Source organism: Amblyomma maculatum, chromosome 1 (assembly GCF_055883805.1).
Source record: "Amblyomma maculatum isolate TAMU_Amacu chromosome 1, ASM5588380v1, whole genome shotgun sequence".
Classification (NCBI taxonomy): domain Eukaryota; kingdom Metazoa; phylum Arthropoda; class Arachnida; order Ixodida; family Ixodidae; genus Amblyomma; species Amblyomma maculatum.
Window position 1 is genome coordinate 212,453,210 of NC_139344.1, and position 27,619 is coordinate 212,480,828.

Sequence of the window (27,619 nt, forward strand, 5' to 3'; positions counted from 1 at the left end):
ACAATTATGCAAAACATTTGTATAGGGGAGATAGCAGTCATTAATGCCTCTGAAGTCATAAGTACAATAATTTGCTCCTAATGACGCTTCATCTTCAGGACTTCGTCACTATATTGTTTTAACCATATTAAGGAAAAACCCTTTCTTGCTTCAAGAGTGGCGTAGACAGAAAGTGTTCGCAGAAATTGTGACCAGAAAATGTCTCTCGCATCCACAGGGAATCTAACCACTGTCGCTCCGATCCCCAGCCGAGAGCGCAAACCACTACTGCACGCAGGACTCGCGTAGGAAACAGATCGTTATTCTCCTTGTATAGCTTAAGAATGATAGTGGCGATGTCAACTACGATGCATTTAGTTGATAATTATGATAGCAGTACCTGTATTGATGATGATAGTAGCGATGACTGTGACGATGCATTTAATGAAAACAGTCCTGTAAAGCGGCTTTCGCCATTTCCGCTCTTAAGCACGCTCAAACGCAGTGCTGTAATTTGTTTGCAGTGTGTCGGCTCCGATAGCGTCCTCTGTCGCTTGTCACCCCTCTGGCGCGCTATAACAAAAGCTTATATAAAAAGTAAATGCATGAAATTGGCAAAAAATATGCGTTCGTTCTCCGCTGTGGTGATGCCAACTGCAGCGGTAGTTTCTGTGGTGGGGACGACTGATGTCAGTCGTAATTGTTTGCTGTAGTGTGCGATGTGTAGTGTTTTTGCCATACATTCCCATTATAACGCCGTCACTAAGATGCAGTGAATTCCTGCGGCATGTGCTTGGATAGCAGGGTGCAGCATTCTGCACAGGGTATGTGGGATGAGGGGGCAGGGGGTTTATGACAAATGTGCATCACGCGCAGTCACGCGCGTTCACACATAGTTCCTCGTTCATATTGTCGCGATCTATTCAAATATTTATTAGTTCTGTTTTTTACAGCTGCCGACATGCGGCCTTATCACTCTGATTCGAACGCGCGGATCAATTCTGTATTCTTTGATTGTTCATGTTCGTTGTGGCAAGACGCAGCTTTATCAGTTCCTTAGTTGTGGCAGGTGATTCGAGATGTATCTCGAAAGATTCCAGCCACGCACGAGTGCTTTTACAATGTCCCAGGGTATGCTAGTCACTGTTCGCGGTTTTATCTAGATCTTTCTTCGACGCCGACAACCTCTGGCGCTGCATGGTTATACACAAACACAACACACACACACAAGAGAATTAAAGCAAGACGTTTACACTGATGATGCGATGAGCGCATGATCGGTGTAAACGTCTTGCTTTAGTTCTCTTGTGTGTGTGTTGTGTTTGTGTATAACCATGAAGCGCCAGAGGTCGTCGGCGTCGTATAGCCAACTAGCCCGCTCGCAAGTCTACTGAGATTTTTCGATGCCTTTAAAGTGAGCGCTGAGAAGTGAAACTGCATTTTCAGTTCGACGACCAGAGAGCACGTTTGTTGCTATCGCCATCGCCGAGTTGCTTAGTTCTTTTGCGGGCGCAAGTCATCCAAAAAAAAAAAAAAAGAGTTCATTTCAGCACTATCACGCCTGTGTTTTCTTTTGGAGTCTACGGCCTTGCCACCACTACGTGACAATATACATAAAGCGGGCGTCCGGCATAACAGTTGACATTACCCTGCCCACTAGTGTAGGAGGCTTAAATCGCAAGTAATCAATAATGAATACTCCCAAGAGACACCGCATAGGAATCTCGTGAACCTTAAGGTGAAAAAAAAAAAAAATTAGGGAAGAAGCATGACAGTCTCAGTGAGAGAAACGGGCGAAGAGAGCAGAAAAGGGAAGATGGGGAGGACGCTACCGGCGACATGATTTTGTCGAATGTGTCATGCAAAACTATCACTGCAAAACTGCACATTTCTGTTGCACACTGTATACACGACTTCTCGTCGACGCTGAGTTTTTGGTGCGCACACTGCGTTTCCATCACGTCTGGCGTTACCCAGGCCTCCTGATCTGCTTGCGGCAGCTTTAGCCTCCATTCCAGTGCCAATCAACTATGAAATGGAGTAGGAATAGGTGTTTGGTATGTGCCACGAAGAACGAGCAAGTTCATGACAATGCGACACCCTTTTTTTCATGTGGTATCACATAGGAGTAGGCAGGTGAGTGACGAAGTAAATGAGTGATCATTTAGAAGTGCGCGAGAAAATGGGTGTTTATCCATGCTAATTTGAGTCCAATTATCTATAGATAACACTTCGGGCTCGCTTCATGCTTACGGCTGGCTGTCAGGCCTCCTCGTCTGAGCCTACTTTGTGCAAATGTGAAACTCTTCGAATATTTTTTTTTTGCTTTCTCTCACTCTTCGACAGAAATTATTTTTTAGCAACGCACTTTGCTGAACACACGGGGCCACTCAATAAAATGCATAATAGACAAAGTTGAAATAAACCTTACCACGTAGTAGATCGCAGAAGATAATTTGTCAGCACGATGCAGAAATAACACGGCTGCGAAGGTTTCGCTTGTCTGAAAGAGAAAATCTCAATTTCATCCAACTTCGCTCATGTTGCTCTTGACGCCCGTTCTTCCAAAAGAGTGCGAAATGCGACACTTTCGTTAAGGAATATCGCAACATCTCCCTGGGAGCGGCCGTGGTGACAAAATTACTTTTGAGATGGAATTAAATTACACTACTACTTATTTTGTTGAAAATCGCAAAAATGTAATTATATTGCTAACAACTGCTCCCGAAAAGTATTGAAATTACATTACAATTACTTTTTCTCAGTAATTCAATCACTTTTAAATTACTTTCTAGTTTTCATCTGTGCAAAAACAAAGTAAAGCTAGTAAACAAAACAACTCTTCTAACGCGTCGCACACATTATTTCGTCTTCCCGTCAAATCTTTCCCAGACAACTATTCTCTCCTTCTTTCCTGCAGCACGTGCCATTACAGAAATAAGACCACGGCAACAAACAACAAGAACAGAAGCATATAGTTGAAAGTGCGCGACATGAGCGGCGGACTAATGGAGCCTTGCTGGTCCAGAACTGTCTTTGCCGCTGGAAGGCTCCGCCGAAGCTAGGTTATTTACTGCGTCCGTGGTCCAAAGAATCGACCTCAGCACCTTGCACTCAGTAATACTCACGTCCGTCACCCTTTTCGGAAAAAGCAATAAATCACAATAATTTCATTACTGCCATTCAATTACTGCCATGTATGTATAGAGTTGTGTGGCTAATTTACAACTCTGCACAGAAGTAGATGCCACATCTCGCTAGTCGGGGGCCCAGCGGACGAGAAATTTCGCACACAAGAATGCTTGTGTTGACCGCGCCCATTACTATACTACCCTTGACGTGGCGCACCCATAAAGGAACATTTTGGTCGCAGCCGGCGTGCATTCAACTATAGGTCTTCACATCTGCACGTACTATTTATGAGGAAGTTCTTTATATATGTGGCCTGTAAACTAATAATTTCTTTTTTTTTTCTCTAAATTCTAGAATATGGTACTAAAATTACAACAGATATTGTTCCATAGAAATTCTATTTGCTTACGAAGAGAACTCCTAGCATTGATAGGAGACGGGCCATACCCTTGCAAGGTTCTTCGGGTCTTTCCTTTCGATGCCAATAAACCCGGCTGAAACAGCTGTGTACGGTTGTAGGCTGATTTGAGCTTGGGCTTGGTGTTTTGGTTGGTAACTTCTGTCGTCAGTTTCCACCTTGAAACAAATGAAGCACCAATCGGGAGGGCAAATGAGAGTGACTGAACGTGTACACCACTGCTGAAATGGAAACGCATTCTCACAAAAAAGGACTGTCTTTATTGCTGAGCCACTAGCGGCCTCCAAGAACACGAACATCGTATGGAAAATAACGGCCTAGCACACTCCAAAAGGTGGCGCCAGATGACACACCTATTGTTCCAAACTGGTACACGACAGATTTTGTGTAACGCAGGCCGACAGAAGTTTCACTTCACAAAAAAACAAAAAAAACAAAAAAAAAAGCTCTTCTAAAGTGTTTCTTTGTTCCAGAGAAGAAGCGACTCTGATAAGACTCCGATTTCGCCGTTTCATTGGCGACATTGGTGTCCACGGCGTTTAACCATTGCATTGTAAAATGCGTCAATGCATCTATTCATTTCTTGCAGACTGATACTTTTCTCTCTGAAATATTCGTTTGCTTTCGCGCACTAATCAGACCCAAAATTTTTCTACTCACGCATAAATACCATTAGAAATCGGTAACTAAGCTACCATTAATAGTTTCAAGCAAAAGACCATTGGGAGAGGCGCTTTGATTCTATGCGTATGTAGTGCGCTTCACAGTGCCAAGTGGCTGCATTTTTTTTTTTTTTCACATTTTTCTTAACTCTTGCGTTAGTTGCAGCATTAAAGAAAACAATTAACGGAGCGATGCGCAAATATTTGTAACTTAACAACTGCTCGTCTATGAAAGGAGTTCAAGCGTAATAAATCACAGCGCGTGCCGTAGCTATTGGTTATAATTTATAATAGTAGTTATTGTTTATAGTTTATAATAGCGATGGGAGTAAGTGTGCGTCCTTCAGTGACGGCAACAGACACGGACAATTGACTTGCAGCTCCGTTTTCTTGAATACCGACATTTGACTCTGGTGATTGCGCAGGGAGCGACGAACAGCAGCAGGATTTCTTTGGAACCCGCATTGCGAAGTCAAGCGCACAGAGGGCGCGGTGCCAACTGCCACGCAGCCTCCACACGCACTGCGTGGCACAGTGGGTGTAGAAAAGACAGGGCCTATGCCGTGCGCTGGAGCGTCTAGATGGACGCCCACTGACTGAAAGAAAGATTCTAGGTCCCTGGCCCGGCGAACGTCTGCGGTGAAGGCCTCCCAGACACTTCTCCGCTTTATGAAAAGCACAGGCCTGATCGAAAGGCTATGATTTTGATGTCATGTTACGCGATATGATTGTGACGTGATTTGATGTGACATGTGTGTGATGGGCCTGTACTGATTTCACCCATCCCTCTCTTACCCACAACTTTTATATCCACTCACCCCTTTCCCCCAGTTCAGGGTAGCAAACCGGTTTCTTTTATCGGTTAACCTCCCCGCCTCTCCTCTTTATCTTCCTCCTCTCTGTCGCTCCGCTCCGTGCAGGACGGCGCCGTAACGTACCGGGTGCACGTTGTAGCGTCGGTGCACTGCTTTGTGCTTGGACGATGCGATAGCTTACTCCTCAAACTGTTGCTGGTCAGGAAGCGAAAATAAATATATCGCCTTGTACAAGCAGCACGGCTTCTTAATGGTCAAGTTTAATTAAATGTGGCCACAGACAAACGATCGAAGACAAATTTTTAATGCGCTAGCATTACTAGGCTCGTTATGGCCGAAATCCGGCTTCGTCAGTGATGAATGGTTGGAACCTCACTGTAAGCGAGGGAAAAATGAAAAGGGAAGGAAAGGAGTAGTGACTTCCTCACTTCTCGGTGGGCGTGTTGCGATTAGAAAAGTAGGCAGGAGAGTGAAGCTGTCATAAGTCGCCATTAGTGAGAAAATATAGGCTAAACCCAGCTTCCTCGGTTGTTTCAAGAATCGGTGTAAGAGGGTTGAAGCTCGTAACGACCACCGAGGAATAAAATTGTTGGCTGCTTGCTATCTCATTTGAAATAATTGGGCAACACACAATATTTTAACGGTCGAATATAAACCTTATTGTCATCTGTGTAGGTGAATTCAGGTGCACACAAAACGGCCATAATATAACGCCAGCGCAACATTCGCAGTGATCGCCTGCGAGATAGTTTTTTTTCCTTACCTTGATGGACAATGCCCCATAATCGATGGATACCGGGATTAAGAAGGTTACCACGCCGTCATCGCCTGTTGTTGCCACGAAGGTATCCTGTGAGTTCAGGCGTGTGGCCTTGGTTCGCACGTTTGCGGCAGGGTTTCCGTTCAAATACGTAACTTCAGCCTGCACAGTGTGAACATATTGTGATAACCGTCACAAAAGCTAGCTTTTTTCTCACAACGCTCTTCCTTCTGAGTTTAAGATTGAAATTTAGGAGGACGTAGCTGTACACCAGTTCGTAACACGACTCCGTCCGTCAACTATGCCTCTGTCCGGTATCTTCCACGGTGGTTCGTCTCTATTTCCATTGCAGATACCTTGAATAGTGAGTTGTGGTATTACGAAGTTAAACATATTTTCGCACTAGTTCATACATGTATCGTTAATAATTCTACCTGCTGATCTTTAAATACTATAAATGAAGCGTTTAGTGTTTTTGAGCAGCACAAAAGAGTGCTATGCCGATATCCCGATAAAGGTTACCGCCTAACCGGGATGCGGATATTAGCGAGTTATAAGACATGTCTAGTAACCTTAAGCTAATAGAGGAAGCAGCAAAGTGCCTTCGCGAGAAATATGTTGACTATCAAATTAAGAGCGCTTGGCGGCTCTGCAGAGACCTCGTTACGAAAGGAATACAAAAGAAAATAACATGCGAAGATCTGAACTACTGCAGGCCTGTCTTTATATCTCGACAAGGGGCAAGGACACGTGGTAACAGCAAGAGGGGAGAGAAGAGAAGAGAACGGGGCGCAAAATCAGTTGCGAGGATTTTGACGACAATTCATACGTTACATTGTGACTGTCTCAGGAGCTTGGGGTGTATCTCTGATACGTAAGATATGCGATGGAGCACGCTTTTCTATCGGACGGAGCTATTCAGACAATTTCAAGTGACGGATGTCCGCACTTTTGCACACAGGGGTCACGCCAAGAACAAAGCAGATGCTCTATCGTCCTGTTGTCCATAAAAACAGCTGGCTGCACTCTCAACCGTTTCCAATATAAAAGAGCCAGTGGTGGATATTACTGCGTGGTGCATGGAAAGTCTGCCTTGCACTATGTAATACTCAAGAGAAGCTAGGGTTGGCAAAGCGGTTTTCTGCTATTGTATCTTGTTTCAGACACTGGAGCAATGCAAGTTAGATTATCTGTAACTTGTTGCATGTACCGTTCATGGGATTAACGCGAACTCGCTCTAGTACTCTTATAATGTTGAAGGCGTCTTAATAGAGCTTATAAATGGTCTAGTAAAGAACATTTTTTTTTGTTTTATCAGGGAAATTTACTATTTTATTGTTGTAAGCTCCCATCATCTCATGAAGAAAATTATAACAGACACGAGTGTGCTCTACAAGCTTTGTTTGCAGCTTTTTCGCAACGGACATTCTCCAAGTTATATATCGCTAGGGAAATGAAATTAATCTTAATTTCAATTCAACGACTTTTTGTTTTCCTGTATGCAGTTTGGAAGCATTACATTCCATATATCTGAGGCTAAGAGCATCAAAGTATTCGACCGATTTTTTTCTTCGTTAATGCTACAATCGCCCCTAATCCGCCCAAGCCTCTGTTGCTATATTGTATATCTCGAGCATCGACTTTTACATTGCCTGACATTTCTGTTGTCTGAAAACGTCTGCATATTTCCAGCTGCTTCTGTTTTCCTTATTTAGGGCACTGCAGGTGAGACACTTTTACCCCATATCAACGGACCTATACTTGCGCGCAATACTCATGCTGTACAAATCACACAAAAAATTAGCCTGGACTCCTACTTACAGTGATGTAGACCTTCAAGCCAGGTTTGAAACTTTTCTGGTTCTTTTTGAGTGAGATGACGAACGGTGTGTTGCAGAACACCGTCTTGTCACTCTGCGCCGACTGTTTCGCGCCGGTGGCTTCCTCCGTGACCGTTGCTCTCACAACCAGGCGACCGTGGATGGAGGATAAGTTCTTCAGCTGATTACCGATGTATGGTTCCAGAGCTTCTCGCGTCAGAATGTACTCAGCGTCGCCACCCTCAACCTGCGAAGCACGTGCATCGCTGTCAATTTCATCATCTGTTACCGCCAACACTGCGTAATGAGCGCTATAGGCCATGTGAGCACTATGCGGGCATTAAGACTTTGTGTCCTGCCACGATTTAATAGAAAACTCGTGCACCGATGCAAGTTTTGATTTAAACCTAACCTCCATCTGCACCCCCCCCCCCCTCCTCCTCACACATACACATACACGCTTAAACAGAAGCAAGAACGATAAAAGTACGCCCAATTCTATTCTCGAAATTCGGTTTTGCCGAAAAAAGTCGGTATCCTTGATATGTGGACTGAAGCTATAGCTGGCGATTGACAAGGAGTTGAACGCAGTTAGGTAAGGAAACCAGAGATGTGTAGAGGTTAGCGGCGTGGTAAGAAGTTAGTAATGCTGGATCTTACGCCTCTGCAGGCCAGCAGGCTTCACCTTCTCACCATCTGATCTAGGGAAGCGCTGTTTGTTCGCGGTCACTTGATATTTAGGACAGATACATGGTCGAGTAGATTTTACCACTGGGCGTAAGGAGAATGACAAGAAAATGTACACAAGCACTACGAAAAAGGACTGCGTTCTGGCTACGCGGAGGTTTAGCAACAATTGTACTGCTGCCGCACAACACTGACCATGTGGCGCACCGCCCTTACCATCAAGCCAGCCGAACAGGCAACTTAACGCTAACGTGACATCCTTACAGTCGCGATCTTCTTGGAAGTCGCCTTATTCACTGTTGTTACTTTTTACTCGCGATAGCAATTCCCTCAGCCAGAGCAATTTTTTGTGGTACCATTTATGCGTCATTTACCGGTGACTGTCTGTACTGAGAAAACGGCCACGATAAATATTAAATTACTTATGACCGCACAGAAGAACCACATTTTATCATGGAGAAAATTAGCCGGTGTTTAACACCACTTAAACCGATTAAGAAGCATTGTTTTCCTTGGCATTTTATCATAGAGAGACTGGCAAAGCGACGTCAGTGCACGTAAAAGTCAATGGGCGATAAGTGGTATTTCGTAGCCCTTCACTACGGTACCTCTTTCTCCCCCAGCTTCTTTCCTTCCCATACGGTGTCCAGCGAGAAGTGCGAAGGATACTACGCCTTTCCTTTCCTATACGGCAGTTCTAAATTTACACCAATTTTGTAAGGCTCTATTGCACTGTGCAATGTCAGTGCACGCTAAAGGACCTCATGCGGTCGAAATTTCCGCAGCCCTCCACTACAGCGTCTCTCATAGTTTATCTACCTCACTCATCAGCGGACATCTGCACAAAGCGTACATACAGAGTTAGGCGAGTTTGCTAGGCTATGAACCTCCGGATTAGTCATTTCCCACTAAGAATCAGAACTGATATCTGATAACCAAGAAATCAAAAAATCAACATTTGAACCCCCCCCCCCCCCCTCTACACACACATACACTGAACAAAAGGGGAACGCCAACTACTGTCGAAATAAGCACCGATGAAAACCACGAAATTTACAAAAACGTTTAAGCGATCAACCGAATTCCTCCGCATAACCTAGTGACTGTAACAAGAAACTTTGATCAGGAGCACAGCTCTTTCACGAGGTTGCTTTCTCAAACCTATATCGAGGCACGAGATTTCAAATTCTGGGATGGTCACATGAATGGCGTAAAACTGAGATGTTGACGCGGCCATTCTGGGCGCACGAAAATTAGGAATGCTGTCCCTCAGGTGCCCGTCGGTCAGAGCTCAAAAAGCGGTCTGTTGTGGCATACTAAGCTGTCGGCAGCAGTTTTTAGCTGAGTAGTGGAAGAATGCTGTATGGGCGGGACTTTAGCATTATTTGATGGTATACACACAACTATTGAGTATATGCACATGTTCAGTAAAATACCGAACGAGCTCCCCCCCCCCCCCCCTCCGCCCCCTTCCCTTTTCACGCGCCGAAACTACTGGAAAATGGAGAGTGCTTTTCCCTGACGAGGACAAAACTTTCACCAGAAAAAAAAAAAAATGAACTTCTCCTTTTTTTTTTTTATAACGACACGATCGGGATTAGAACTGTGCTCGCAGACGCCGTCGAGCCACCCCACTGTTCACGCTACGCCCCTGCCCACCACTTATGGAAACAAATCGGCGTCCGCGTCGCCGACATTTTCTAGCGCCGCGTTCAATATGTTAGCAATTGTCTTATTCACTTCTGCGCCACAGCTCCCTGCAAGGCAGCGGCCATACTGTTCCTACACATTATTATTGGACACTTGAAATATAGTTAGCATAACACAAGATATTCATACTTTGTATGAACACGATTCTTTAAAATAACGGTGGCCAATTATCGGAACACAGTCGTTACAGTGTCCATATACGCTATCAATAGGCTAATCATAGGAGGTATAAATACGTTCTATGTAAATACATTCTATTCAATCACGGTGGCATACTATACAGCTATGGGTTAAGCAAGCGAAAGGGTTAGAACTACTGGACATTGCCTCTTCGCTTCTATTCCCGCAGCTTGTCGGTGAAATTTCGAGAATATATGGTAAAACAATCACTACTTGGCAAGCTTTTTTTTTTTTTCGCAGCCTCCGAGTGGTTGTGAAATATAGCTACTGGTCAAAAAAAAAAAATCATATCAAATTGGAGCTCGCCTGCATTTCTCCTGCAGCGCGTAAATTGCTGTCAGTTAATTTGCCTCGTAAATGAACAGCCTCCGTTATTTTAGAAGACATGACGCTTGACTGCATATTCCCCAAAGCCCTATCACCTTCAGTTCGTGGAAACGCATTTTTATATTACCGCCTTTTACCGGGCCAAAATTATTACAGTACTTATTTCTCGGATATTACGGTACTCTGCTGCTTATGAAGGAGGCTGGCTTTCAAAGAGCCGCGTTTTTTTTTATTATTTTGTCATTTCAATCGGAGAACAGCGCACATTCTCCGAGGTTCATTTTGTGACTTGTCATTAGCATGAAGTGTTTTTTTGGAACCTGTGATGCATACGCGTGCATGAGCAAGTGTAGAAGGCGTGAGAGGCACGCCCTATAGCTGGCAGCTTGCTGTTAGAGATAGCTTCTGCTGGGAACTCCAGAAATGTATCCGTGTCAGGTGCACTCACTCCGTCGAGATGGCCTGATGCTGCGCGGCGTCAGTTTTCGTCAGATAAACTGCTCGCCGTCCCTCCCTTGAAGGGGCGACCGGCTTTACAGCTGTAGCGTGCGCGCACGCGAGTTTACATGCACAAATGTACTATTGAGACAAGCAAAATTTCGAGACAAAGAAGTGTGAAATGATGCCATTCTCACAAGTATCGGCGATTTACTGCCGGAAAACCACCAGATGTCTCCAACCTCGTGCTTAAGCCCAAATTCGAAGAGTACAACCCCATGGACGGGCATTCTGTTCAAGAATCTGCAAAATAAAATATTGCAGTATAATGACTGTTCACTTTGGCAAAGAAAATGCGCAAAGAGATGTTGTTTCCTAACTTTGCGCGTGCGGTGAGATGAACGGCTCGAATGGTTCCTGTATGAGGCCTGGAATTTTCTATAAATCATCAAAACCCACCTCTGCAGTGGCCCAGCCCCTGAAGGGGTGGTGTTAGTTTGTATATGAAACAGCAGACAAAATATTCAGTTCGTTGTCTATTTTATATGGTACAAGTGAATCAAAAGTACATATACACATGTAGCTTGAGTTACACCAGCATTTGTGTGTGCGAAGCAAATATTATCACACTGGCTACTTCAAGGGCTGTTTTGTGTTGTTAATTTTGAGAGGAACGCAGCATAAATAGCTTTTCCAAAAGTAAGAACAAAAAAAAGCTTTTCAATTTATTCTCATACATAAGTCCCTGGCAAAGTGCCCAAACACCATCTCTCATAATTGTTTTAACGCGTTAGCTTTAGAATCCCGCTTACCGCGAAAAGTGTGCGCGATTGGCATTGACGTTATGGAAGAAGGAGGGCATTTAATCCCTGTCTATCCCCCAACGGCTATTAATAACACAGGATGGCGCCCAATCCTCTCCACTCGCTGCAGTCCCAAATCCCGTATTTTGCCCCATCATGCTGCTTGCAGATTCCTGCACGAACCTGCAACAAACGTGTCATCCACCTTCCAGGCACCCTCTAGGCACCTTCCGTGCCATAGAGGTTCATTTCCCACCTGCGAGCGTTCACCGACCACCTATATGACCCCCCCCCCCTCCCTGCTCTCAAGAAAAAAAATAAAGGGAGAGAAAGCCTCCTCGAGCCACCTTCATCTACCAATTAACCGAAAACAATAGTGAAAGCAAATTCAAAGAAGCAAACAAGTCGTCTGGCTGTTCAGGCTGTGAAAACGGCAAGCAGGTTCTGCTGCTAACACTTGCACTGGCTTACGAATGCCATGGATTGTCTGTAAATGTTTTCTTCTGCGCCTGTACCAGAGCTCTTTGGAATGGGTTTGAGAAGTACCAACTTAGGTGCGACTCACCTGGCTTTCACTGTACAAGGTATTGTGGAAAAATTGTCCAATACGTAATCCGGGACGCTCAGCTCAACCTTGAACCTGGGAAGCACTGTGCCGCAACGGTGGAATACGATATCAGCATGAATAGTTGCTGTAAATCACACCATTCACACAATGCCCTGCGTTACAAGTATATAACTAAACATCCCCGCTAGTCAGTCATGCGTCTAGTTGATCTTATCAGAAGGCTGCCCTGAGTGACATTCCATCCAACATTTTTCTAATATGTGATGCGAATGACAACGAAGGAGCAACCTTTGTTCGTTATTTCGTAGTAATTAAGTGGAACAGCATATAAATGCAAGAGCTTTGTCGCAGAAAATTTTTCAGAGAGAATAAAGACGTAATGGAAACCTAATGTGCAGATTGAAGGATATAAATTTTATTCATTTTTAGCTTTCTTTTCTTTTTTAGAATTCGACTGTTACCTTTGAAGGTTTTGCGACAGCGAAGGAAGTTACAAGAGATAATAGGAAACTGTGGGGGCACTGACACCTAAATTAATGTGAGGAAAACTGAAACCCCCAGTTAAGTGCGTGCTCTCCTACTCGCATCATTTAAAGGCTGGGTGCATGCAGGAGCGTCAGGGTATGAAATATATGGCGGATACCGTTTCTCAGCCAGTACTTAGTATGAATCCCTCTTATCTTTGCTAGAATGAAAACACTTCCTTCAGAACGCCTTTCCCGCAGTGGGCTCTATGTAGGCACTTGTAATAAAATATAAAGCGCATCTATATAGAACATGGTGAGCATAATTACCTCGGATTACGTGTCGAGCAACATTACCTTCATACCCCTAAATTATCCCCTTTCCTGTACAAAGAAAAGCTAAAATTCCCAGAAGTGACTCGTATCTAATAAATGCGTCAATTATTTCTATTTTTCGTTAATTTTCAACGTACAGAGTCCAAAATTGAGAACCGATTTTCAAAGCTAATGTTTGGAAGGAAGAGACGCAATAACTGAACCGATTCATGGTAGTCTCCTTTCTTGCCTTGTCCTTCATGCTGTTTTGGGTCAGTTTTCGACGTGGACCAACCGGCCCCAAGTAACTATAGATATTAATTTGTTTAGTATTCTGCCATCCGCACGCAGTGAATAACAATGTAACCAAAGACCAACTGAAAAATATTTCTTGCAGAAAACCACCCCCGCTTAAGGGAAAAATACGCATCCAGGGTGGCGCCTGCACCTCAAATAATTAATTATAAAAGTCTATCTATTCAAATCTGATGAATTTTCAAACACAAAAAAAACTAAAAAGAAAAGAGAGGAACCATGATTACGGGAAGGCGTAATTTATGCATCAACGACGCTGATTCTGTACTCAAGATCTAAATGGGCACAGCAGTTCTACATCGTATGTTTCATAAGCCACTCTAACTATATTTAAAAAAAAAAGCCGAAGTGCGTAGCCAAATGTCATTCTTCAGCTAATATCACTGGTGCTACGCTGCAAACAATGAAGGCTGTGATTGTGAAACTAATTAAAGGCATGTCAGTTCCTCTGACACACGAGTATGTGCACTTTGGTTTGATATTCGCAGCGCATGGCTGCCCCTCAGAAGGTGCGAATGAGTAGTTTCCGCAATAAATGCATACTTTCATAATTATCTTGGAATGTTTGCAATAGGGCACACTATATGGCTGATTAAAGTAGGAATCAAATCTAAACGTACGCGATGCATATCCGAGATTTCGTATACTGCTCCTATCTGTGTCTCAAAATATATAAAACTCAGTATTGACTACTGATATTCAGCCAATAAATGTCTGTACTTACCGTACTTATCAACCAGAAAGGTGGTGGTTGTATTCTGCTGGAACTGAAACAAAAAAGACAAGTCGCTACTTTACAATTGTAACTTCTTAGTGCATAAAAAGAGTTACAAGTCTTCAGGACTGCATAACGTGTCTGAAGACGTCTCCAACGAGGCAGACAATAAATTCTGCCAGCTTTTTTTTCGGGCTCACTCTGCCATTGGCACCGACTCTTTTGGTGCAGTTACCGAGAAGGAAAAGTAGATGGTGTGCCTTACGTTGTAGCCGTACTTAACGACGAGCGCCCATTCTCCCAGCAGCGTGCGCTTGGGCAGGTGGTAGGTATGCGTGAGCATTAGATCATCACTCGGCTGAAACTCTGTCCTTTCCACAATCACGTTTTGGGGGTTCTGCGAAGAGACAAGAGTGGCTTGGAGTGCATCGCTGCCTTTATTCGAAAGCCCATTTTGCAAAGTGACTTAAGCCGGCACAATAAAACCTTACGATGTTCTACATCCCTTAAATGTGCTTTCGCACTCTCGAAACCTAATCAGGCCAGTCGCCAAAAGTTCATAGAACGCAATTTTGGCATTTAAATTTAATTCCTTTACGTGCATGGTGATAACTTGATACATAATAGGGCACAGGTTATAGCGAGTGCACTCAGCATTCCTTTGCATATTTCGTGTCCAGCCAGCTTGCAAAGACAGCGATAAAAGTAAGTTTAAGAGCGGTTGACCTTCAGGACAGCCTCAGTGTAGCGAGACAGATCATAACAACACAACTGTTATACCATTGGATAGCTTATGCTAAGTATGATGGCACTGGACTATTCGTAGCTCTTCATTTTTTATGCGTAATTACTTCATCGTGATTAAAATTAGATTGACGCTTAAGCTTGTGGGGCCCGGCACCACGCATCCGTAAGGCCCGTGCGCGCCGCGCATTCGAAGGCCGAGCCACTATCCCAATGCCCCCTGCGCGGTGCCTGTTTCCCTCTACCCGCTCGTTCGGGGATAACCGGTCCCGCGCGAGGGGGCTATAAAGGAAGCCTCGCGCCGCCGTCGCCCCTTCTTGGTCCCTGCCTCCTCGTTCCTGCTTCGCTCCTGGCGCTCTCCACGGAAACGACCCGCAGCCACCCGGACGACGACCTAGCACCGACTTCGACGATCCCTGTGAGATTAAAGATGTTTATCATACGGCCCACTGTGTGTTTGTCGTGCGCATCCCTCGGGCAGAGGAATCGCCCACAACTGGCGCCCAACTGGGGCTGAATTAGCACCCATGTGGACGATTTCTCTGCCAACGTGGCGGCGCACGGCAACACGACGGGCCGGTCCTTTGTATATTAGGCGCGACGCCATTTTGAGTTTAGGGCTATCGTGTGTGCAGATGACGCGGAGTGTAGTATAGTAGTGTTTGTACAGTGTTTTAATTTTGTTTTGGGTTATGTGTGTGTTTTTAGTGTCGGGCGGTTTGTGTTTTATTTTTTTGTGCATATGTTAGTTTTATGAAGTGTTTAGCCTTTGTGACTAGCCTCCTGACGCGGGCTAGGTGGTAGTCGTGGCGTGCAGCAGTTCTGCGGCACTCGGCCGGCCTTAGTTGTTGAGTGCAATGCCTCTGAGAAAAGACGTGCCAGATAGGGCCGCCGCTTCGGACGCCAGTGCGTCCGGAAGTGAGGTGAGGGATGCGGTAGAGTCTGCGCAGGTTACCGATGCGGCCGCCCTTATGAGGCAGATGAGCGAAGTGTTGTCGGTGTTCACCCGTCAGCTCGGTTCGGTGGCTAGCGCCAACCAAGCCACAGCTGCGGCGACAGTCTCGCGTCCGCGGATAAATGTAGAGGTTCCCTCCTTTTCCGGCTACACGGACGTGAAGTCAGTCCAGGAGTTCTTGCAAGAACTAGAGAATTATCAGACGGCACTGGGTTCCCCAGACGACGTGGTGCTAGCGCAGGTAATCCCTGTGGCACTTGTTGAGAGCGCGGCGCGGTGGAGACGCTGCCAGCCGGCCTTCCAGTCGATGGCAGACTTCACAGATCGCTTCTGCGCCGAGTTCTTGCCGCCCGATTACGAACGCCGGATGCTTGAGGAGCTAGCGTTGCGCACACAGCACCCAGAGGAGAGCCTCCTCGAGTATGTACGCGCAATGCAGGAGCTCTACAAGAGGGCAGATCCCACGGCAACCGATCTAGAACAGGTCACGCGCGTGATGAGGCAATGCCATCCGCGCTTCAAGCCGTATTTGCGGGGACGTGGTTTTGCAAACCTCGAGGCCCTAGCACAGGAAGCGAAGGTAGTACAGGCGGATTTACTCGCTGAATTGCGCTACTAGCCACCCCCCAGGCCAGCCGAATCGCTAGAGCCGCGATGCGCCTGGGCCGGAGGCCTAGACTCCGTGCCGCGCGCCAGAGGCGCAGACGTAATGACGGTAGGGCAGGAAAGGCCAGCGGAAGGCTCCACGATTCCTCGCGCTCTTGACCCGTACGCGTTCGAGCAGCCGCGTCGAGCTGGCCTCGCCAGCGACGTCCGCACAGGCGCGGAGAGAGGGGAAAGACGTCCCCAGCCGCTTTGTGGAACGCGGCATCCCCCGACCGCGCGGCAGGCGAACGATCGGCTTTGCTGGAATTGCAACCAGCCGGGCCACGTGGCACGAGAGTGTCAAGCAAGGTGTATGCAGGGAAACGCGGACCGCCGGCGGCCATAATTGGTAACACCAGCCTGTCGCCTTCGGCGGAGAATTTCGTGGTAGCCACGGCGGAAAATGGGAAATGTACTCCCACGCCGCGTCACCGGGCGACCGCCCCGGGGGCGCAGAGGCTTTTGTCCCCCTCGCCTGTAGAGCGAAAGGAATGTTGTCGCGCTCGAGCCCTTTTATGGTAGTGCGGTTAGCTGGTCAAAGCTACTCGGCACTCATTGACACGGGCTCAACTCTGTAACTGGTCGGTGATGATGTGTTCGAGGCCTGCCGTAGATGTAACATCCGTGTCAGGCCAGCAGAAACCCCTTTGAGCTTAGCAGCAGGGACGACAAAAGCGGAAGGAGCGGTGCGTCTGGTCCTGCGTTTTGACGGCAAGAAGCGGAAGCATCGCTTTGTCTATCTGCCCGGCTTAGCCATACCAGTTATTCTGGGAAGAGATTTTCTTTCGGGCGCAGGCATTGTGCTTGACATGGGGGAGAACGGCTATCGCTACAGCCCCTTCACCCCCCTCATTCCCTTTGTTAGCGCACCCAAACAAGAATGCGTCGCTGAGCGAGCGAGCGTCCACGCTTTTGTGGCAGACGGCTCCCCCGCGACACTGAATGGTAGCCCATTAGAAGCAATTATCGCGTCCTTCTCAGGAACCGGTAGTCAGCGCCGAAGGCTCGTGGAAACTTTACTCCCGTTTTCGGATTGCTTCACAGAGAAACCAGACAGAACCGACTTGCTTCAGCACGAGATCGAAACGGGTGATGCGCGCCCTCTCAGATGTAACCCGCGGCCGTTAAGCGCGCATAAGAGACAGCTTCTCGACAGCGCCCTTGACGAGATGATAGATACCGGCGCGGTTAGACCCTCACAAAGTCCCTGGGCGTCCCCAGTGGTTCTAGCGCCAAAGAAAGATGGTTCGGTCAGGCTGTGTGTTGATTATCGAAAGCTAAACTCACTGGCGCCTACGGTTGCGTACCCTTTCCAGTCGATCGAGGCTGTGATGTACGCGTTAGGAAACGCAAGGTTCTTCACAGTCCTGGATGCAAGCAGAGGGTACCTGCAGATTGAGGTGGCGGAGGGTGACATTCAGAAAACCGCATTCACCTGTCACCGCGGGCTCTTCGAATTTACTCGACTCCCGTTTGGTTTGTCTAATGCACCGAGCACGTTCATGCGATTGATGGACATCGTGCTGGGTGATGCAAGGTTCAACTACGCGATGGCGTACCTCGACGACGTCGTGATATTCTCACAGTCCTTAAAAGATCACCTCATTCACCTGAATTCCGTTCTTGAAAGAATGAGACGTGCGGGTATAACGATCAACCCAAAGAAAGTGCAGTTGGCATCGAAGAGAGTGAACCTCTTGGGATTTGTGGTTGATGATGGCACTTTGAGACAGAACGATGACAAACTGCAGGCAATTCTGCCCGACGGACGTGAAAAGCTTGCAGAGGTTTTTGGGAATGGTTGCCTTCTACAGACAATTCATCCCTAGTTGTTCAGAGCTCGCTAGGCCGTTGAACCAACTGTTGCGGAAAGGCTCGAAGTGGGTCTGGGGCAAGGAACAGAACGACGCTTTTGTTGCCTTGGCTCGCGCGATAGCGAACACCGCTAGTTTGCGCCTCCCCGACCTGAACAAGCCGTTTGTCTTGCAGACAGATGCTAGTGATGCCGGTGTAGGAGCTGTTTTGTTGCAGGAACACGAGGGCAAGCTGCGCCTGGTCGCGTTCGCTAGCCGCAAGCTCACATCGGCGGAGCGGAATTACTCCGTGACCGAAAAGGAATGCCTGGCGATAATGTTCGCATTGTCAAAGTTCGTCATGTACCTAGACGGAGCGGTTTTCACCGTGCAGACAGATCACCAGGCACTTTCGTGGTTAAAGAGGCTGAAAAACCCCGCAGGCAGACTTGCGAGATGGGCGCTGACGTTGCAACGTTACGCGTACGCCATTGAGTACCGCCGGGGCAGCATGAATAAGGTGGCCGATGCTTTATCGCGCGCACCGTTGAGGGCTTGCAGACGCGCAGATGAGGCGCAGACCAGCTTTGCTGAAAGCGGCGTCGCCGCTATTGGAGAGGAGGAGAGGGCGGACGCGAGTGTCGCGCCCTGCGTAGTTAAAGAGAGAAAGGAGGCGGACAGAGTTGCCGCGCGGTGCTGCGAGAGAGAGAAGGCGCAGCTGCTGGTGGCGGCGACTACTCGCCTGCCAAGAAGCGAGGCAGGGAGAAATCTGTCATGGGGAGTAGCGGTCAGTAGGGAAGAGCTAATTGAGGCCCAGAAAGCAGACGGTCTATGCCAGCGGGTGCTGACAGAGCTTGCGAGTAGTGCAGCTTGCACCGGGAACGCTGAGGGCAAGTACGACGCGTATCTGCTGGGCGATGACGGCTTACTGCTCCGCTACATCCCCCAACTTGATGAGGAAGAGGCAATTGCATCCCCCTTCCGAGTCGTGGTCCCGAGGAAGTTGCGGAAACGATTCCTCAAGTACTTCCATGACTCAGCGCTGGCAGGCCATGGCAGCGGCAGTAAGACTTACGACAAGTTATGCCGTGTCGCGACCTGGCCAGGTATGAGAAAGGATGTGCTGGGTTACGCCCGTACATGTCCTGTTTGCCAGGTAGCCAAGCCTCGGGCAGGGAAACCCGCTGGCATGATGAAGCCGGTAGTTAGCAACTATCCGTGGCAAGTGGTCGCGTGCGATATCATGGGACCCCTCCCTCGCTCCGCGCGCAGACACCAATATATCCTGGTAATAACGGACCACTATTCCAAGTGGGTTGAGGTTTTCCCCCTCAGGAAGCTTGTGTCAGAACGGATTTGGGAGAAACTGTTGGAGACATTCACTCGTTTCGGTCTCCCTTCCGACCTGATTACAGACAATGCCTCGTACTTCACAAGCAAACTCTGTTGATTCCTGTCGGGCGCTTAAAATCCGCCACAGGAAAACGAGTCCCTACCACGCTCAGAGCAACATAACCGAGAGAGTGAATCGGAATGTTGAGTATGCTGGTCGCAACGACCGAGCAGCACAGAGATTGGGACGCACGGCGGTCCGAACTAGCTTTCGCCACTAGAACAACCGTGAACAGGTCGGTGGGTATGACACCTGCTTACTTGAATTTTGGAAATGAGATCGCTTTTCCGCTAGAGAACGCCCTACTTGACGCGGCGGGGCCCGCGCCCCCTCCGCTTACGCAGTACGCGGCAAAGCTCCGCGAGCGCCTTGAGGCAGCGCAGCGCGCGGCTCGTGAAAACCTCGATGTCGCGCGCATGGAGCAAGCGGATCAGTACAATAAAGGTCGTCGTCACGTCGTTTTCAACACGGGCGACTTGGTACTGAAAAGAACGTACCCGCTTAGTAACGCAGCGCGTGGTTTCGCCGCGTCGCTAGCGCACGAGTGGGTTGGACCGTTCGAAGTTACGGCACGGACTACACCACTCACCTACCAGCTGCGGTTGTTGGCGAGCGGTGAAACCGCTGGTGCGGTGCACGTCGCAGACTTGAAAGCTTACCACCTTCGCAAGGACGATAACTGCGAAGTGGGGGAAGCTCAAAGCAATGCAGCGATCTCCCCCAAAGTAATGCGTACAGGTAGCAATCCGGTTCGCAACCGACGCTATAACCTAAGGCCAAGGTAGTGCACTACTTTGTCTAACGTCTTTGCTTCTTTCAGAATGCATTCTGATAAGGTTTTGCAGCAGCCAGATGAACCACCGTCGCTGGGGCGGGAGACCGCACCCAGCGCATGGTTCAAGGAGGGGCCACTTAAACAGGGGGTACCCCCTAGTTTGTAGTGGTTTGTGGCCCATCATTGTGACCAGCGCGGCCATGCTGGCTGTCTTCAACGAGTCTCGATTGGAGCCCGCTGCCCAGGCCTGGAGTACGGGCCTCAGGAAGCCAGGTGTGCCCGGGGCGGAAACGCCTGCTGCAATGTGCATCCAGCACGGCGCCACGTGGAAAGGGGTCAACGATGTAGAGCAGCAGCTCAGGGCCGCTGCCAGGCGTATCCGTGGCCGAGCCCAGCTGCGCTGTGACCCCGAGGATGTGGCCGCTGCCGGAGAGGGACCAGTCGGAACGGTCCCGCCATGCCTGCTGTGCTGCTTCTCCCGTCACACGAACCAGCTGAGAGGGCATCCCGCCAGAGCCAGGCGACAAGCCTCCCTATTTTACGCCGACCCGGGCTCGGACATGGACATGGCCCGGCTGTTGGCGTAGCCCGGGTCGGGCGCTGAGGGGGGGGGGAGATGTGGGGCCCGGCACCACGTATCCGTAAGGCCCATGCGCGCCGCGCATTCGAAGGCCGCGCCACTATCCCAATGCCCCCTGCGCGGTGCCTGTTTCCCTCTCCCTGCTTGTTCGGGGATAACCGGTTCCGCGCGAGGGGGCTATAAAGGAAGCCTCACGCCGTCACCCCTTCTTGGTCCCTGCCTCCTCGTTCCTGCTTCGCTCCTGGCGCGCTCCACGGAAACGACCCGCAGCCACCCGGACGACGACCTAGCACCGACTTCGATGATCCCTGTGAGATTAAAGATGTTTATCATACGGCCCACTGTGTGTTTGTCGTACGCATCCCTCGGGCAGAGGAATCGCCCACAAGCTTCGCCTTGAGAGTAGATATGATAGTGCCTTAACACCGCCTTTTTTATTCCGTGAATTTTCGGCGTTTAAAAGCTAGTAAAACATTCGGCAAAGAAGCGTCTTTAGGTGGTTTGGGTTTGGGAAAAAGGAAGGCGCGGTATATGTTCCACTTTTCGGCGAACATACACTTACAATGAGCGGCATACGGTTAGATGTACATATGTAGTCGGTTGGAAACCCTATCACAAAGCAGCCTGCAACCTGAGCAGCAGATGTATGCTGAAGTGGGAAGCGAAATCGTATATGGCATCCTGAAATCACATGCGTATTTTTTTTTCGACACGTTTCTTCTCAATTCTGGGTTACGGCGATGGAAGGCGAAGGCAACAGCGACGCTTTTTTGACCGAACGAAGTGTATAAGTTCGTGTAAAAATTAAGCTTTGCGCTATAGCATGAAGTTATATATCGTTGGATAGCTTATATCGAGTAAAATTGCCCTGCAATAATTGCAGGGTCTAATTACTTTCATCCTAATTAGTTATTTGTTTTTAAAAGATTCAAGGTTATGTCACGTGAAGTCATATATCATGGAAAAGGTGTTTTTCCTTCTTCGGTAGACAAGCGTTCAGTTCTACTCGCGCATAACGCAGCCATTGACGAGTAGTCGAGTGGTTTTCGTGATGCGTCAAACCCCTGCAGCCTTCAGAACTCTGAAGGCCCTTTTCGGCTCTTGGGTCATCTATTCTCACCAACTGTTGCAATGCGGCTGTAATTCTGGCGAGTACATGGACGTGGTTTATGATAAAAATGCCGGCTAGGCATGGCCATCGACCCGCCGCGTCATCCACGGCTTTAGCCAAGACCACTCAAAACTATCCACAACCAAGCTATCGCTCATCTAACGCGGTTGAACCATGTGTAAATTTGTGCCACGTTTCTTTTTCACTTGTATTGGGTTTCATAAACATGCGAAAAGTGGTTCATGATAAGCACAGGGCTGTTCACGTTTCCACTTTACTGGGTCCTTTCTTTGAGAGCTATCGTCAGGCGCGATCAGCCTTGAAGCGACCCTAGTGAAAAAAGCAACGAGTCACAATAACCTCATACAGATTTTCTCACACTAATATCATAAATATCTCATACAATCGCATATACTTCTCATATGTTGAATTATATTTGCATGAGATGATTTGAGATTCGTATGAGTTTCGTATGAGTTTCGTATGAGAGACCGTGTATGAGTTTACTGATGTAGCTTTCTCAAAGATTTTTCGTTCTGCCATCGGACAACCATAAGTCCGCCTCGTGAGGCAGAAACCCATCATGTGGCTCTTTTCTTTTAACGACCATTTTTGGTCAATGACTCCTTTTCCCAAGCATTTTACCCCAGAAGAGCCGATCACCAGGCCGAGAGAAAGCTTGGTACCCGGCGGTGCCGGGTATCGAACCTGGTACCTACCAATGCGAGGCGGATGCCCACATAGGATGAGTACAAGATCCTTCCTCACGCTTCTAAAATTCTGAGCATTAATAATGTCGGAAGGCTCCACTGCACAGCTTGAAAATGAACCCTGTGGCCTGATGACCAACCCTGCACCTATATACTTTTTTCTTTAATCGACACCTGTGTGAAGTCACCCTTGGGCACGCATGTTGGCCGTGGGAAAGCCATCTCGTAGCGTCTGACAGCGGGCGCGAACAAGAACTCTAGCCGACACTCCTGGGCAGGCGCGTCTAATGACAGTTATCATAGAAGATGCGGTAACAACTGGTAAGGAAATGGCAAATGGACGAAGCGGAAGAAGTCACCGAATGAGCAGTTACAATATGGATAGCGAGAACGAGCGGAAAACTGCCCACAGTTATGGTGAGGTGACATTGTTTCAAAGAACATATGCACACCACGACGTCCTTTTTATATCAGTGCAGGATTGGAACCCAAGCCAACACAGATCGAGTGGCTACTTTGCTAACGCCTTATATGACGCGGCAAGTCGATGGCCATGTCTAACTGGCATTTGTTTACACATGAACCACGTCTATGTACTCGACAGCATTAGAGCCGCAATTGGTTGGTGAGTATGGATGACTCAGGAGCCAAAGGTGCCTTCGGACTACTGAATGCTGCAGGGGTTTGACGTATGCTGAAGAGCATTCGACTGCTCGTCAGTGGCTGCACTATGCGCGAGAAGAACCGAACGCTTGACTACCGCTGAAACAGAAGCAGGACGAACACCAGTCTACGTCTGACCAAGACTGATACAATTTGTGCGGCCAGACGCACCTACTATCTATCCTACAGTGTGAGAATAACCTCATCTGAAGAGCCGGTATTAGAGTCCCTGCAGCTGCCGCTGTAAAATGTTCTGCTTATCTCGTGAAGGGTCACGAATCTTAATGCGATAGCATTCAAGTGCACATTTCAGAAAAAAAAAAATTATCGGCATGTGTCACGAAATTCCCCAGTTGGTTAATAGCGGTCACGCGATGTTGTGACGTCATCGTTCTCTCAACCAATCAGCGCTCAGCGATCAGGTCACAAGGCCAACTGACCTGACTGATAAGCGTTAATTGGTCGGTGAGACCATGAGGTTGTATCAGGCAGTCGACGAATCAGGAAATCTTTTAGCAGACTTGGCAGATGCCCTGGCAAGCGACAACTGGCAGATAATATGGCTAAGCGCCGATTGATGAGTGGTATATGTTACGTGGCGAGATCACGTGACATAGCCTAATTGAGAGGCGTTCTGGCAGTTGGCAAATGACATAATCGAGAGGCAACTGGCCTATGGGTTGTGTGGCGTTATGAGACCATGTGACCAGGCCTAATTGTTGGTGCTCTGCCAAGTACATGGCCGAGCACTGATTGGTGGGACGTTTGCGTGGCGTATTGTGACAGGGATGATGCAGTGAATTATCACTATTTGGCACGCCTATAGAAAATTCTGGCGACGTAGCATATCTTCCTTGAGGCAGTGACGAAGCACGCGGAAAATGAAAAAAAAAGAAATGAAGTTGGAATAATTTAGGGCAGATTACACTCCCGTGTATGGCACAGCGATGCTGTTTGCGTTTGGTTCGACTAAGTTATTTGTGATTATATTTGGAGACTCGTCATTTCTATCTCTTGTCGTCAACGGAGAAGTGTGACGGATACTGCGCTTTTTCTTTCCTGTTAAGCAATTTGAGACAACGCGGATTCCTGCTTTACTGCGTCTGCATCTTTATGCTGTGTGGTGCCGCGTTTGATGAAGCGCCAAATGAAAGGCGCAGCACGGATGCCTGCATGGGACGGCCAGCGGGGTCAGCTTTCTTCGTGAATCGCCTGGTGAAGTCAACCTCATGTGCAGACCTGACCTCATGATGGCGTCTATTCCTGACCTGATGTGACGGCACGATGACATCACATCCACTCATGGCGTCGCACTCGGTCATAGCGATGTCATGTAGCATCGGACGTGACGTTATCATGACGTCAGTTCCTTTTGTTTAACATAACCGGGTGGGACGTCCCGATACCGTCACATCCGGTCATGACGTCATCAATGCCAATACAGCAAGCTGCGCAAGGTACACGGAACAACCTCCGGCTTAAACAGCATCGCTGTTAATATAATTGTTACGTCCACCTGCACCGGGGACAAATTTAGGTTTGTTAGAGATTTCAATAGAAAGCCGTGCAACGCAGCGCAGAGCACAAAAACACAGAAAGAGGACCCGTAATGTGAGCGGAAGTAAAAACATACTGTACACAAAATAAGGTTCACATTTGTATCCATCACCACAAAATCTGGACAGCGGCACCCAGTTCCGCTAAGCCAAGCGGCTTGCTGAGCTTCAATGAGGAGCACCAGGGTTTCCCCTGTAGCTACTCGTGGAACCAACGGTGTGGACCTGAGATGATTTTTTTTTTTTTGCGATCTTGTGGAACGTCTGAAATCAGTGATGTCCCGGTCTCCTAACTAGGTGTTGCTCCTGCGCCCTCCAATGTACTGGCATTGAGAGTCAATGAAAAGGCTGAAATTCAAAGGGTATTTGGAGACGGCAACACTATTCATGCAGAACCTACCGCTCATATTCCATTTTTGCCAGCGGGCAGATAGAGCAGGCTTTTGACTTTCCATCCTTTAATGTGTTGTTTTTCAAATCAGCAAAGTGTCCAAAATTGACATTTTCACTACACAGTTTTCTAAGTCTGCGTAGCAGCGTTATAAGCAAACCTGTCCATTCTTATGCTTTGGTTGCACGATGGCTGAGTGGTCTAAGAATTCCAATTCTTGACTGTAAGGGTATGTGATCGAATTTCAGCTTTTTTTCGCAATTTTATTTTCTTCTTAGAGATGATGTTAGTGTGCAACATCTTATTGTCTAGCTTTGTTCCATTTGGTGGCACCAGGGAAACTATAGGCACCTGTTCCGAAACCTTGGCAATGTTTACATTACTGTTTTGTAACAGAAACGGTAAACGAAATTAAAATCTATTCATTGCAAACTCAACTTGACCCTCAATTCCGCTGTTGAATATGTTACTGAAGTTAACTGCACTTACCCGAACCTCGAGCTTGAAGGAATTCGCGGATGGCTTGAGTTTTCCATCCACGGCAAGGAACCTGATGTTAACTGCGAGAAACAATGAAATATGCCCCTCATCATCCATACTATAACATTAACCGATGATGTATATTAGTACGCATTTAATGGCCGCATCTCGTTTCCCGTTCTTTATTTCTTTCATTTTCCACGCATCTCTCGTTCCGTATTTCTCTTCACAATTGCCTTTCCTATGCAGAGCAGCATATCAGTGAATTCTAAACGCGGGTAAATTCTCAAGTAATCATTAGAGGGGCTCTCTCTCTTCTTTATACAGCCTCGATGGTACATTGAACTCCAGGAATAAGTACTGTATTCTCGCCGGCAGCAAGAAAGCTTTAAGTTCAACTCCCAAGCTTTCTCTATGCCTTCAAAAAGCAAGTGAATTAAGGAAAAGCCGCAGTGTGTATCGCGTCAGTACTTAAATTCCTTCACTTTGTATAGCTGATATCGTGCGTATATAGGAGGCTTTAGGCAGATATACTTGTTTCCTTTTTCCGAATAGACCTTTGTCATTGCATTTCTTTCGATGTTTCTGCCGGTGCTACCCTAGAGAGCCACTGTTACACGATATGGTTTTCTTTCCTTCATGCTTCAGGAATGTTAACGCCTATTCATTGTAGTTTCATTCTTCAGCCGACTATAACGCTCTGCTCGAAGCAGGATTCGCAGATTGCACAAGCAAGCCTATTCAACGTACTTGTCGGCACTTGCTCCGCTTGAGAGACTAGCGTGCGCTCTCGCTTATCTGCTCAGTGCCAGCCGCTAACACTAGTGGTTCTCCGAAAGACTTCAAGCAAATGCGCGCAACTTGAACGCTCGATGCCTTTGCGCAACGCAGCAAAACGTCGAGGGATACTTGCCGTCGCTTCCCGGATGGTAGACCGGCTTTTCCGTCTGAAGGAAGAAGTGCTCTCCCGATGCTGGGCTGACCAAGACCTGCGTGCTCCTCTTCCAGAGTGAGCCGCAGGAAACTTCCAACGTAACGTAGATTTGGTCCTGTTCGTAGCGTAGCTCAGGTAAGTCGGTTTCCTTCACGGCGATGTCGAGAATTTGGGGTTTATCTGGAAATTGCAAAACCGGCTTGGGATCAGCCCCTCTGCCAAGTTCTACCGAAGTATATTTATGGTTCCTTTTTACCTTACAGGCCCACTAGGTAATTCGCCAATGGGTGCCTACATTTGAAATGCAAACACAAAACGTAAGACTAACAGAACAAACGCTGAAAAAAAAATAAAACAAGTGTAAACAATGCGCATCCAGATACAAGGCTATAAAGATACAGGTTGCCAATGAATCCCATAGGAAATGTCGGAAAACGGAAGCGACTTAAGAAGAAAAATTAAAGATGAAAACGAATCATCTGACGGCCGAAGACTGTATTGCAAGGGTGACTTAGGATTAATCTGCTTTGAACTCTTGTAACTGAGTATCGAATGGGCACAACCTTGTGGCTAAGGACATTTAGGCATCGTTAGGTCCCACCGGATAGGTGGCTCTAACACAGGAGCTGAGTTTCGCGAGTAACTGCACCACAGTGGATCGTTGTACACTCCAGTACCAATGCACGCGTTTAAACGCGATGAACTTAAGGACCCCGTTCTTGTGAAAATTCGACGCCGATGTTCTCGGCATTGTCGGTGTCGACGTTTTTAGCGTTTTAGC

At 47.6% G+C, this 27,619-nt stretch overlaps 1 protein-coding gene across 1 annotated transcript in view; it reads right to left on the reverse strand.

Moving 5' to 3' along the window:
* The window catches only part of LOC146205541 (complement C3-like), a 130,135-nt gene that overhangs the window by 90,286 nt on the left and 12,230 nt on the right, over positions 1–27,619 (reverse strand). Inside the window, exons 3-12 of the mRNA XM_084590252.1 lie at positions 26,818–27,018; positions 25,914–25,984; positions 14,374–14,505; positions 14,118–14,160; positions 12,297–12,381; positions 11,126–11,231; positions 7,588–7,833; positions 5,770–5,928; positions 3,559–3,687; positions 2,411–2,482 (exon numbers count right to left, since the gene is read on the reverse strand). Of these exons, the coding sequence (XP_084446378.1) occupies positions 2,411–2,482; positions 3,559–3,687; positions 5,770–5,928; positions 7,588–7,833; positions 11,126–11,231; positions 12,297–12,381; positions 14,118–14,160; positions 14,374–14,505; positions 25,914–25,984; positions 26,818–27,018 (1,244 nt within the window). The remainder of the gene's footprint in view (positions 1–2,410; positions 2,483–3,558; positions 3,688–5,769; positions 5,929–7,587; positions 7,834–11,125; positions 11,232–12,296; positions 12,382–14,117; positions 14,161–14,373; positions 14,506–25,913; positions 25,985–26,817; positions 27,019–27,619) is intronic.